Source organism: Kockovaella imperatae, assembly GCF_002102565.1.
Source record: "Kockovaella imperatae strain NRRL Y-17943 chromosome Unknown BD324scaffold_6, whole genome shotgun sequence".
Taxonomy (NCBI): Eukaryota; Fungi; Basidiomycota; class Tremellomycetes; order Tremellales; family Cuniculitremaceae; genus Kockovaella; species Kockovaella imperatae.
The window spans coordinates 679,637-692,500 of NW_019028946.1; the positions used below are offsets into that span (position 1 = coordinate 679,637).

The 12,864-nt window shown below is 52.9% G+C and overlaps 3 protein-coding genes across 3 annotated transcripts; 2 read left to right on the forward strand and 1 right to left on the reverse strand.

Moving 5' to 3' along the window:
• Positions 1-11: 11 nt before the first annotated feature.
• Positions 12-3,205, reverse strand: BD324DRAFT_625635 (RNA ligase-domain-containing protein). Its single transcript, XM_022015816.1, has 5 exons — positions 2,671-3,205; positions 2,240-2,623; positions 1,371-2,190; positions 1,175-1,322; positions 12-1,122 (listed from the first exon to the last, which is right to left on the reverse strand). The coding sequence occupies exons 1-5, from the start codon at positions 3,133-3,135 to the stop codon at positions 84-86; spliced, it is 2,856 nt and encodes a 951-aa protein (XP_021871339.1). The 5' UTR covers positions 3,136-3,205; the 3' UTR covers positions 12-83.
• A 1,625-nt stretch (positions 3,206-4,830) lies between these two features.
• Positions 4,831-10,719, forward strand: BD324DRAFT_642187 (hypothetical protein; the record flags this gene model as incomplete). The annotated part of the gene is made up of 12 exons (XM_022017471.1): positions 4,831-5,165; positions 5,190-5,547; positions 5,592-8,355; positions 8,405-8,476; positions 8,507-9,452; positions 9,507-9,651; positions 9,709-9,903; positions 9,954-10,068; positions 10,114-10,212; positions 10,267-10,384; positions 10,434-10,566; positions 10,624-10,719. 12 exons carry the CDS (start codon positions 4,831-4,833, stop codon positions 10,717-10,719), a joined length of 5,376 nt encoding a protein of 1,791 aa, XP_021871340.1.
• Positions 10,720-10,938: 219 nt separating this feature from the next.
• On the forward strand, positions 10,939-12,048 carry BD324DRAFT_625640 (hypothetical protein). The gene has a single exon (XM_022015817.1). It carries the CDS (start codon positions 11,301-11,303, stop codon positions 11,748-11,750), a length of 450 nt encoding a protein of 149 aa, XP_021871341.1. The 5' UTR covers positions 10,939-11,300; the 3' UTR covers positions 11,751-12,048.
• Positions 12,049-12,864: the final 816 nt, after the last annotated feature.

The window sequence follows — 12,864 nt, forward strand, 5'->3', positions numbered from 1 at the left end:
CAACGATAATTTGTCTTTTGTAAACATACATGCAAGCTTCCCCAAGCTTCCCCTTTCGAGATGAGAAGCAATTCAGCAATTCCTCACCACATGCCTCTTACACGCCCTTGCCCACGAACGCTGGGCTTTACCTCAATCCATCTGACTCGCCCGCCATCCGGAATGACCTCCTGTGCCTCGGTGCTGTCAGCGTCTTTATCCAAGGCATCCCTCATCGCAAGCACGAGCTTGATTGATTCCATTGTCCGAATATCTTCCTTGACGGTCCCGACTGTGATGTGCAGTTGCCTTTCCTTGGACACAGGGAGACTCAAGTTTGTTAATGGTTCATCGGTATGAGGCGAGAGAGTCACGGCGAGGCAGAGCACGCGATCATCCCAGACCAGATGGGTGATGTGGAAATCATAGCTTTGGTGGTGCTCCGCAAGCATTTGACACTGTTTCCAGAGTTGATTCATCGGTGCTGTTATTGTCTCTTCCGCAGAAGCTTCCTCGTTCGCTACGTCGTCTCGATGGCAGATGGTAATGTGGGGATTGGTGACGATCCGTTCAGCCTTGTGAACCAAATCGTACACCTCTTTGGCTTTCGATGCTCGAGTGCCTGTTAAAATAGTCGACATCAGACTTGGAATGTTGAGCTCAGGCGCGAGAGCATAGTATCGTGGTGGTTTTGCCAATAGCTGTTGAGGTGCTTTGTATGGTCCGGTTATCCTATATGATTCGCCAGCGTTCAGCGCCTCATCAATGGCCTCGTCGCTCGGTCTCTGTAGCCCTATAGCCTCCACAAGGCCGTCGATGACCTTGAGCAACGCAGTTCTCGGATCATCCTCTACTTCCACCTTGATGATGGATCGAAAGGCGTCAGGATCTGGAGGCGTCCAATTTCGAAGGAACATAGCTAGAACAGCTTCGTGCTCGCTTGCACTGTTGGCATCGGGTCGGAGTGTGCGATGGTTGTCACCTCGCTTCAAAATCCTATCGGAGCATACCCGAAGGACTCGGTGATAGGGAGGATCAGTGACGTTCCACATCACACCAACAAGGCGGAGTTCGTACGGCTGTAAAGCTTTCGTCGTCGCGAGATTGGCGAGTTCGGTATAGTGCTTGTCGATGTGATTGTTCCTGAGTCATCATAAGCCCACAAGCCGTCCAGGTTGAGCAGGTGAGGACTTACCGGTCAGCGAAGACGACATCATTGGTCTTGAACAGATCTGTGATGTTCTTCAAGAACGTTGGAGCGGTCCTCTTTGCCGTCACGTCGTCGCTTTGAGTGTGTCCGAACCCAAAGAGTCTGGTTAAAGCCACACCAACCAGCGTCTTGCCTGTTTCGTGGTCAGCGGAAGGACTTGAGGCATACCAGCTGGACTCACCACACCCTGGGACAGCTATGGGGATGACGAGCCACTTGACCGGCTTGCTGGTGGTTGGTGCATTCGGCTCCTCCTGTTTCACGCGAGATGTCCTCGGATTCCCTCTGAGCTTGTACTTTCCCGTCATCGCCTGCTGCCAAGCTCCCTTGCCCTCCGCTTCAATCCAAGATAGGAACCGTTCCCGAACCCGAACCACACCCCTTTCGTAGCCGTCGAAAAGACTCGGCTCGCGCTTCAACATGTCTCCACACCAGTCTGCGTACACCGCCACTTCAGGCCGCTGAGTCCGCTTGCGTACTTTGATCCAGATGTTATCATATTTGTCATCCTGCCGCCTAGCTTCAGGTCTCGATGTCTTGGCAGCGCCTTGAGACCCTGGCGGAACTGCCTGGTCGTCTCTGTCGAGAGTCCGCAGGGGGAGCATCAGACGAGTGACTTCTCGCCATTGTCTGTAGAGAAGGTAAGGTTCGTTGAATTTGACCTTGAAGAAAAAGGGTGATCCAGGTAGGTATGGTGGCTTTCCCTCTGATTCAAATGATGATTTCTGAGAGACCGTGGCTCTAACGACGAAGCCTTCAATCTGATCACCTTCCCAAGTTTGATCCCTTTCAACCTTGTCGGTGAAGGCTTTGACTTCGGTGAGTGTGTCAAACTGAGTGTACTTTGTGGGGATGAAGCCAAACTCTTCGGCAAATGCTGAGACGTCGGGCGGTGAGAGCGTCGCGAAATGAGGTGTGTTGTGGTTTAGGCCATGCAGGTGGAGACCTGTCCAGTGGGCGGGTGTCGCGAGTACGTGTTCCTCAAAGGAATCATCACATAGCTATGCAGGAAGACTCAGAACCATTCAAGCTTGATCACACTCTGCTCACCTCTAGCACAGCGGACAAGTTGTCTCTCCAAAGTCTGGAAGCAAGTTCCGATTCGGTCTTGCCAGCAGCCTTGAGCATCTTTCGAACCCACCGCCTGCCCATCTCAGCGTGAGCGATGGCAGATGAGTCGTCATCTTCCTCATGATATGACTCTTTCCCTTTGCCCTTCTCGTCCAGACCAAGCGACAGAGCCTCCATGCCTGAAGCGAGGCTGCCTGTCGTGCTAGACTCGCCGTTGATATGGTCGGCATTGACTGTCCCTAAAGAGTGTTTTGAAGCGACCAATAGGTGGGTTGGGGATAGAGCAGAGATTAAAATCAGACAGCCGTTGGACTTGAGAGTCAGGTAGTAAGGTGGAACCGTGTGAGACTCCATATTCGTCCACTGAATGGAGAGTCAGCTGAGATTTCGTGCCATGATACTTCACTTACGTTCGTCCAGTCCACTTCGTCAATGTTGAAAAACTTGTCATAACCTCGCGCAACGATTCGTTCCCTTGTACGTCCGTTGCTCCAATCCCCTTCATTCTTGAGAGCTTCCTCGGGTAAAATCTCGCCTTTAGCCACCTCTTCCGTGAACAGGCCTCTCGCCAGGGTGGGGAATGGGTTATCATGTAACCTGTACATGTGTTCCGTCATCTTCCAGCTTGTGATCTTGCGATCTCTCAGGTCATTTCCGGCGGCAGATCCACTGAGATGTGATACCTTGGACGCCTCATCATCCTCAGCAGCATATACCGCTGCCGGGTAGACATGGACGGTCGAACGGACAGCTTTCGGTTGAGTTTCCCTGAGCCGATGTAGAGAGTCCAACAATGCAGATGTGGATGCAGGATGCTTGTCCGCTGTCCAAGCTTTTGTCGTAGATTTGCTCATGATGCTTAAGACTTTGCGCATAGACGTTGTTGCCTGTCAGAGTTCATATCATATTATACCGATGATTGCCCCAGTCTGCGGTCGAGTCGAGATACAGAATTCTTCGAACACCGGGGAAATTTTGGTGCCCGGCGCAGAGGAACCTGAAACAAAGGGTTGATCCTAATTGCCACACTAAGACCGATTAGGGATTTTCCCCACTTTTCTAATGATGACACTGTCTTTTTCTAATCCCTCCTCATCCATTACCAAATCGGAGCGACAGACGCCCGCTACGCAATGGCCGCGAAAGACTTGGCCCTTCATAGAGTCAGATCATCGTTTGACATTCGACATCACACATCGTGGACCCTGCTGTCATACCAAGGCATCCAGCAGGCTGAGCAGATCCTCAGGTCACCAGAGAAGGTCTTGCCATTATTTCGTTCTCGATCTCTTTCAACGTTCCCCCTCAGCCCTCTCCTTAGCATTCGCCTCCTCTCTCTCTCGCCAGCTTATCATTAACCCCTCCTTCCCATCCTTCATTCCAGCCAGCCATGGCAGACATGGTGGCAAGTCTGCAGCGTTTTTGAATCACTTGTTCCGCTTCAGTCTCTCTTTTCGACTGCATTCTGCTCCTCGTACGACCTCTCGAAGCCGGCGACTCATAGCAAGGCGAGAGATCACCAATGCAGCGGGACGAAGGACAATTTCTTGATCATACAACATCCATCTTGACAACGAATTCAGACCCAGCTCCTTCCAGCGCGCAAACGACAACAGAATCATCCAGAGTGATAGGCACAACACCTTCCACAGCTCAGAGCAATCAGCACATCCATCTTTCGGCTCCCCATTCCACACCCCGTCTCACCAGAGCTAAGCAGAGGCAGATCGAGTCAGGTGACCCCGCAGCTATCTCGCCTGTAGAGACGCTTGAAAACCACTCCCTGAAACGAAGACGATCGGCCAGGTTCTCTCTGCCCGAGATCACTCAACCAGAGGCATCGAGCTCAGCTATAACTAGAAAAGGGTGAGTCCCACCCATCATCCTCCCTTCTCCTCGCTTTCCTGGCCTTGACCCAGATTCACCTCATGAAAGGAGGTCTGAGATCCAATCTCATCCACTTATATGACTCTGCTTGCCGGGTGACGGTTGTCAGTGGGACAAAAACCTAACCCGCCTCTCTCCACTGTAGTAGAAGAGCAAGCGCTATCACCGCTCCGGAAGCCACACCTTCCAACGATCCGAAAGGAAAGAAGCGAGCAAATCGATCTCCTCCATCCACCTCACGAACATTAGACGAGAGCGATTCCTCTCGTCCGGCGAAACACCGTCGTACATCGACGACTGCAGATTCTCCGAGGTATCGTTTACGGCAGAAGCCATCAGTGTCGGACGACGGACCCTCAACACATAACGGCAAGGGCAAGGTGAAGACAGGCCCTAGGGCTTCTGCAAAAAAGAATACGAGCGCAGGAATGCCAAAGAAATCAAAGTGAGTGAACCCTCTGATGTGCATTCTGACGGCCGCCATCAGCCCCAGACAGAAAAGGGCAGGACCCTCCACCAGCTCAGCAGAAGGAACGAGGAAGAGCTCCGGTGAGTATTTCCGATGCTGAGCTTGACGATACAGTCTTGACCCTCTGAACGCAGCCGCTCGATTACATATCGACGATCCAATGGATGACGATGAGTCCCACTGGATGGATGAGCCCGAGTCAGGCGGTGAGATGATGGGTGACGAAAACGACGGAGATGAACACATGCCCGGCTCGAGCTCCATCAGTGACGAGGATGATGAAGCAGAAGATGAGGAGGACAGCGATGAGCCTCCCCCAGCCGGACCATCGAATTCTGGCGCAGGTCGATTGGGAGGTGGCGTCCTCGGCGCACTGGCAGGACTCGGCGATGCTGGTCTCCATCTGGATGAAGCGACAGCTGCTGCCATCTTTGGAGGAAACTTTGGATCGCTAGGAAGTATCATTTCTGGCCTGTCGTCTCGTCTGAAGAGGCTCCGTGCCCAGCTCCGCAGTCGGTCTATCACCAAACGCCTTGCCGCCCTCCGAGAGTGCAGTGAACTTCTCTTGGTCAGCAATGAGGACACCCTGGGCTCTTCGTTCTCCGTCAGTGGCTTTGCGACAGAATTTATCGCCATTCTCAAGGGCCACCCAAATATCGACCCGAAATCGGAGGATGAAGACGAATCTGCCGTACCGGATGCCTTTGACGAGGACGCCCAGCTTGCGGCCATACTCGCCATGAGCTCTGGTGGAGGTATGATGAACGCGGAGGAGAATGAGTGCCAGCTTGTAGCGTGCAGATGTTTGGCGCATCTGCTGGAAGCTATGCCCGGAACTGGACATCTCTTGGTCGAGCTCGGAGCTGTCCCAGCTCTCTGCTCCAAGCTCACGAATATTGAGGACATTGAGCTGGCTGAACAGACTTTGAGCGTGAGTGCCGAAAGCCCCGACATGCGGTCTGACTTTCTGCATAGACCATGGAGAAGATTTCCGCCGATTACCCAGCCGCCATCGTCCGAGAAGGTGGTCTCGGAGCTCTGCTACAGTTCCTCGACTTCTTCTCCACCAACGTACAACGGACAGCCGTCACAGCAGCCGCAAACTGCTGCCGAAACATCTCTAAGGACCACTTTGAACAGATCAAAGGCGTCTTCCCGATCTTGCGTGACACTCTCACTCAAGGCGATCAGCGATTGGTCGAGCAAGCAACACTCGCAGTGGTCAGGACCTTGGAGTCATATCGACATTCTGCCGAAAATCTTGAAGGTCTCTTGACGCTCGATGTGGTGGTCGCCATCAATGCGCTTCTCATGCCTTCCGGCGGGTCTCCACTCCTGACACCTTCTACATTCTCTCATCTCCTCCGTGCCCTCACGTCTTCCGCTCGAAGATCAGCCAAAGTGACGATTGCCTTCCTCGAGGCGGGAATCACAAACACTCTTTATCAAATTTTGACTGGAGTCCTACCCTCAACCAACGAGGGCGAGAGCCAAGGTCAAGGTTCAGAGGGCCAAGGACTAGCGGGTGGAGTGGCAGACATGGCAGTACTGCAAAACCTTGCACATCGGCCTAAAGACCAAGTCGAAGAGTGTCTCGCTTTGGTCTGCGAACTATTGCCTCCCACGCCGTCAACGGGCGTTTTTGATCCAAAAGGATACACAGAAAGGGCTCTGTCCCAGATCAAAAAGGGTCGTAAACCACCACAATCCTCAGAGAAGCCTTCACGTCGCAGCAACCGTCGTGCGGACGGCCCATTTACCCCTGGATCGACCGGTCCTTCGACTCCGGCCGTCACCGGTATCCCTCTACCCGGCTCTGAGGCCCCTCAATCAACGCCAACAACCGCAACCAGTGTTCATGATATCGTGCACAGTGCTAGGATGGAGGCGGAAGCACAACTTTCTCAACGGGTCGAGCTCCTCAACTCTCAACCCCTCCTCATTGGTCGATTCAATCGCCTCCTTGTGCCTGTCCTGGTCGATGTCTATGCTGCAAGTGTGGCGACTCGAGTCAGGTCCAAAGTCCTAGTTGGGTTGATCAAGGCTATCTCGTTCGCCAAGGAGGACGATCTGCTCGATACGCTGAAGCGGGTTCCTATGGCCAGCTTCCTTTGCGCTATCATCTCATCTCAGGACAACCCTGTCGCCGTTCTCAACGCACTTCAATTGGTCGAGTTATTGGCGATAAAGATGCCCGGTATCTATCAAGTTTCTTTCCAGCGTGAAGGTGTGGTTTACGAAATTGAACAACTGGCAGCAACACAATTGAAGAATGTCACTACGGAGAAGCCAAAGGCAGCCGCTGCAGAATCATCCTTCACGGTGAAGAAGGAGCCAGGGGAGCCTTCCACACCCTCGCCTGTCCAGGCACCCATCGGCTCGTCCTCTCGGCCGATAGGGTGGTCGATGCCCGTCACAGACTCGAAGCCCATTCTCAGCGAGACCACCATGCCGGACGGATTCACCAATTTCACCTTTGATCTAAACGCGGAGACCCCTCGACAAAATCCCACTCGCCGTGCAAGTGGGACGACGGTGGATCCTGAAGATGCCAACATCATGCGAGCTCGCGTCATTCTCGCCAAGAAGATTTTCGATGCTGACGGAGATTCCAAGAATGCGGCCTCTGCCGTCCTCGAGGAGCTCAGGACTTTGATTGAAGGGCTATGCCGTCCCGGTTCTTCAGATGGCGATCTACGCGACGGACTCAAGGTGTTGGCTTGCAAGCTCTCTGGCTCTGGCGAAGCCCTGTCAAGTTTTGAGCTGCTCAAGGGCGGCCTTGTTGATGGCTTGCTCGACTTTGCAGACATTGAGGGGGCAGTCCCCTCTCACGACCGACGAGCCATGTTTTTTGATGTCTTTTCAGATACTTCAATTTCCTCACCTCCCCCGCTTGCTGTCCTCGTCAAGCTCTTGCACGAAAGCTTGGGTCGATTGGAAAACTTTGAAGTGGAAACGGCTTTCAATGGGTCCATCGACAATTCTCGCCCAGCTGCAGCATGTTCCCGCATGATGAAAGTACGACTTCAGGCCGATGAAGACTCGAATGTTCCTAAACAAGTGTCTCTCATCATTTTGAGCATCCAGGCCATTGCCCAATTCTCCGCTCTAAACGATTACTTACAGCCGCGGATCGCGAATGGCGGCAGCTACCTCTCAGGCTCGACCCTATCAAATATGTTCGCTGCGTATAACTCGGGCGTGCCCGTTCCTCGAGGAGCTGCAGGCGTAGGTGGAGCAGGATCTGTCTCAGCCGCTGCTTCCAGAATCATATCCGCCTTGAATAATGCTTCTCGACCAGCTGGAGGCGAAGCAGGCGGTTCGGGCGGTCAGACCGATGATCTCGGCTTTCCCAGTCTTTTCAGCGCACTTGCGTCCTCAGCCCCGGAGTCATCACGCCTAGCTACAAACCCTCCAGCGACTTCCGCGGCAGGGGCCAATCGATCAGACTCATCGGAGGTGCCACCTCGACGTCGAAGCGCCAGGCTCAGTGGTCAAGGGCTAGGAGGCTCTGGTACTGCTTCTGCGCCTGCCGAAACGACATCTGGTCCCGCACCGGCTTTGTCAAGCTCCGCACCGGAGCCGACGGTCTTGCCTACCATGCCGATGAGCCTGGATTTTGACGAGGACGAGGATGATTATTCTGATGAAGAGTATGCCGAGGAAGTATACGAGGACGATTTGGAGGATGACATGGGACCCCAACCAGAGAAGGTGGTCAACATGTCAGTCGCTGCCGGTGAGTTCTTTCAATGCGCATGCGGACTGTAGACTGATCTGTACACTAGATGGCTCTCAGGTCGAGGCGAAGACGCCGGAAGGAACTCGAATTGCCACACCCAACCCTCATCAAGGGGCTGGTCCCTCGAGCTCTACGGCACCAGCTCCAGGTCCGTCAGGTGCCGCAACTCCTCGAACTGCTTCTTACGCGGGGGCCGTCAAGACGCTGCCAAGTGACTTCCACCTAGAGTTCACGCTGGATGGTAATAAGCTATCCCTCAATGATACGATCTATGGTGCGGCGCACAAGTATCAGCGTGGTGCCAATGGAGTGAATATTCATGGCCCTCCCGTTGTTGTCAAGTTCCGGAAAGTCGACGGACCTCGGCCGGAAGCCAACGATGCAATAGACGCCCCGTCACCTGCGTCCGCAATCAGCACGATGCCAGGGATTTTGGACCCTTCGACCCCAGCATTCAAGATCCTAAGATTGCTTCGACTCATCCACAACCTCACTGTGGATGCCACTTTGGTCGCACCGAGACCCGATATTTTGGACGCGCATCACTTCGTGAACAACAAGTTGACAGCGAAACTCACTCGGCAGCTCGAGGAAGTGATGATCATTGCAAGCAACTGCCTACCGGAATGGGCCGTGGAACTGCCAAAGCACTTTGCATTCCTCTTCCCGTTCGAAACGCGATATTTGTTTTTGGCCTCGACCGCGTTCGGTTACCACCGACTAATCGGACGATTTGTCTCTGCCAACCAGAATCACGCCTCTACGTCCAGTCGACGAGACGATATGTCTTCATTCAGCAGAACGCCGCGACAAAAACTTCGTATCTCGAGATCTCAGATCCTCGTCTCGTGTGCTAAAGTGCTCGAGCTATACGGCAGTGGGAGCCCTTTGTTGGAATTCCAGTATTTTGACGAGGTCGGAACCGGTCTGGGCCCGACTCTGGAGTTCTACGCCATGACTTCCAAGGAATTCGCCAAGCGATCTCTCGGTCTATGGCGGGATGAGGATGAAAACTCGCCTGGACTGTATGTGAAACATCAAAATGGTTTATTCCCAGCTCCCATCAGCCAAGACGAGACGTCGACCCAGCCAGGGTGAGTTGGACAACAGTGGTGACGCGCCAAATCCTCCCAGCTGACATCACATAGATCTCGGCTCGCATGGTTCAAGGTCCTCGGATTGTTTGTCGGTCGAGCTCTTTTCGACTCGCGGATCATTGACGTCAACCTCAATCCTGTGTTTCTCCGCTTGATCTTAGGCAGAGAGGTGAAGAAGACTATCAAAACACTCAAGGTGAGCGGCCGCGGGTCTCCAGCAGTGGTTTTTGAGATTAGACTGACGCAAGAGCAGCTCGTGGATGCTCCTCTGGCTTTGTCGCTGGAACGCCTCCAATCTTACCTCAGCGCACGCAAGGAAATCGAAGCTCTGAAACTTCCTCCCGGTGCGCGCAGGAACAAATTGGCGACTTTGACCGTTGGAGGCGCGAGACTGGCAGATTTGTCATTGGACTTCACCATGCCTGGGTACAGTGACATTGAGCTCAAGGTGGGTTTCACGCGCACATGAGATCGGCGCTGGCTGACGCATCTCTGCAGCCGGGTGGTGCACACATCGATGTAGACGACCATAATCTCGAAGAATACCTGGAACGCGTCCTCGACGTCATACTTGGCTCGGGCGTGCAACGTCAAGCTCAAGCCTTCGCGCAAGGCAAGTGAAGTAAACAACCATCTGAACCGCGCTAACCCTTTTCAGGATTCTCGTCCATCTTCTCGATTGCCGACATGAAGATCTTCTCACCTGACGAGCTTATGCTACTTTTTGGCAACATGGAGGAAGATTGGTCGAAAGAGAGTGAGCCAGGATTTTAACTCCCGTGCTTGCTACATCTGCTGATCCCGCTTCAAGCCATCACTCACGCCATTAAGGCCGACCATGGTTATAATCTCGACAGCCGGTCAGTGCATAACTTGATAGAAGCAATGTCGGAATTCAGCAAAGAAGAGCGAAGGCAATTCCTGCAATTGTGAGTCAGACTGCATGGACGCACACGCGTCGGCTGATCAGCTTCAAAGCATCACTGGCGCACCCAAGTTACCCATTGGAGGCTTCCATGGCTTGCAGCCTCAATTCACCGTGGTTCGAAAGCCACACGAGCACCCATTCCGAGCGGACGATTATCTCCCCTCGGTCATGACGTGTGCCAACGTGAGCACTTCTCTCCTCATTCTACTAGGAGAAGCTGATCCATGTGTATCTCCAAAGTACTTCAAGCTTCCAGACTACTCGAGCAAAGAAGTCTTGTCGACGCAGCTGCATCGAGCCATGCTTGACGGAGGTGGATCGTTCCACCTCTCATAAGTCCCTGCACCATTTCTGCCCTGTCACACCTTCACACTCAAAGCATTCCCCCTTCCGCTCAACAATTTGATTCCAGCATTTCATGCGAAGCCAGAACCATTTCACATTCCATGTTCTATATTTTCTCTCACATTTTGATCCTAGCTGTATCAAACTTCCAACTGACAGATAGAATAGCATGGTGACTCGGCCTATGTATATCGGTACATGCTGTAGAGGAAGCTGATTGCTGTCTAAAACCCGAGGAGTCGTACTTGACCGTTGTGAAACTCTTCTCTGATCGCCGTCGCTGCTCATCCTTTGACGCGAAAGTTCTTAGAAAGGAGTTTCACCTCGGCTTGGGCGGGCTATGCGGCGACGCGAGGAAGGAATCTACCCGGATCTCCAGCTCGCCCGAGTGACGAAGCATCCAACAGGCTAATGCCCGGGTTCTATAAAGCTCACCTCTCGATGATCCATCATACCCACAAGTCTTCGACTGTACACTTACTTCACATTCCCATCGCGATTCCAAATTGACCCAACTGCATTCACAACCGCCAAGCAGAGACTCACATTTCCAAGCGGAAACCCACATCACGATGACCACCCGCTCCAGCTTGACCAAGTTCCTGGGCAGCTGTCTTGGCTCCGGGAGGATGATCGATCGACAACCAGAGTTGACTTACCCAGATGACTCTGAAAATGCCTTTGCAACCTATACGGATGCTGAAGAGAAGACGAACACGATGCCGAAAACCCCAGACTACACAGTCATTATCTTACCCAACGCTCCAGAAAACATGGGGTTCCAAGCCATAGGGACGTTTGCCAGCGAGACTAATGGTCATGACGATCTATTCGACCCAAGAAGGACTCAGAGATCCTCCAAAACGAAGACCGTTGCAGAGGACACACTCACAATACAGTTTGCTGATGAAGCAGGTAGAATTGAGCCGATTCAGCTGAAAGGTTTCATGGAATTCTATGAGTGTCCACCCGGGGTGATACTGGAGGATATAGTCAATTCACACACGACCCAGACCCAATGACAGCCCCGAACATCTTTGAGTGGTCGATTGCATCCAACATACCCCGCTTTATGCCGTTTCTGGGGCAGTTCTCACTGGCATCATGTCGTGCAGTCTATATCGATCGTCTCTCACTTGATGCCCCTCTCATGAATGGAAGAATATCGTCATTTTCAGTTGTTGGAAATCAAAGAGAGCACTGCTGGGCCTACGCCCACGAGCCAGACGATGGACGACCTTGCTGAGCTGGCCTTGAATGTCATGTTAGAATTGGCGAACGGGGACAGACTGGGGATCAAGTCGCCAACCCTTCTCCGAGTCTTCATTCCTGCTTAGCACCGATATCACTAGGGTCTCCATTCCCGGTAGGAGCAAATGTCCGTAGATGTCGTAAATGCATGAATACAACGATTGTGTCACAGATGCCAGACGGATCATGACTCGATGCTGACAGCTTGATAAACGAAGACTATTGATGTTGGAAGTATTGCCCTTGGCCGCCCTGCTGGCCACCCATCATCCCCATATTCTGCCGCTGACCGTTCATGCCGATATTCATCGACACATTCGCATTTACAGCAGGCATGCCAATGCCAACATTCATCCCCATTGGCATATTTCCATAACTTCCATTGCCTGTGTTTGGCATCATCCCCTGCATAGCCTGGGAAGCCTGCATAGCTTGTAGCCTCTGCGCTTGTTGAGCCTGCGACTGCCCCTGCATGCTTTGTTGCAACCCCTGAAGAGCTTGCAAGTTGATCCCTTGCATCCCTTGCGCATTATGCAAGCCTTGCAGATGATTCATCTGCTGAATCATCTGTAGGTTGATACCCTGCTGCGCTGGGTTCTGACCCTGAGGCACTTGCATCTGGACGCCGAATTGACCTTGGGATCCAGGTTGAGCTTTGTTTGCTGCCATCTGAAGCGCCATAGGGTTGATGACATGTTGCTGCTGCTGCTGCTGTTGATGCTGAAGTTGTTGTTGAGCTTGAGCCTGTTGCGGCTGTCCGGGTTGAGCTGCCCGACTCGTGGCATCGGCTGATCGGATCAACTCAACCAGTTCAGACATTTTAGGCTGCGTCCAATTTGGCCCATTGAAATCTGCGGGAATCGGAATGCCATATTTGGCGGCCAG

Coding starts and splice junctions, on each gene's coding strand:
- BD324DRAFT_625635 (XM_022015816.1), bottom strand. CDS start 3,135: ATGCGCAAAGTCTTAAGCATCATGAGCAAATCTACGACAAAAGCTTGG. Junction 2,624..2,670: donor ACGAAGTGGACTGGACGAAC/GTAAGTGAAGTA, acceptor CTCTCCATTCAG/TGGACGAATATGGAGTCTCA. Junction 1,323..1,370: donor CATAGCTGTCCCAGGGTGTG/GTGAGTCCAGCT, acceptor ACCACGAAACAG/GCAAGACGCTGGTTGGTGTG.
- BD324DRAFT_625640 (XM_022015817.1), top strand. CDS start 11,301: ATGACCACCCGCTCCAGCTTGACCAAGTTCCTGGGCAGCTGTCTTGGC.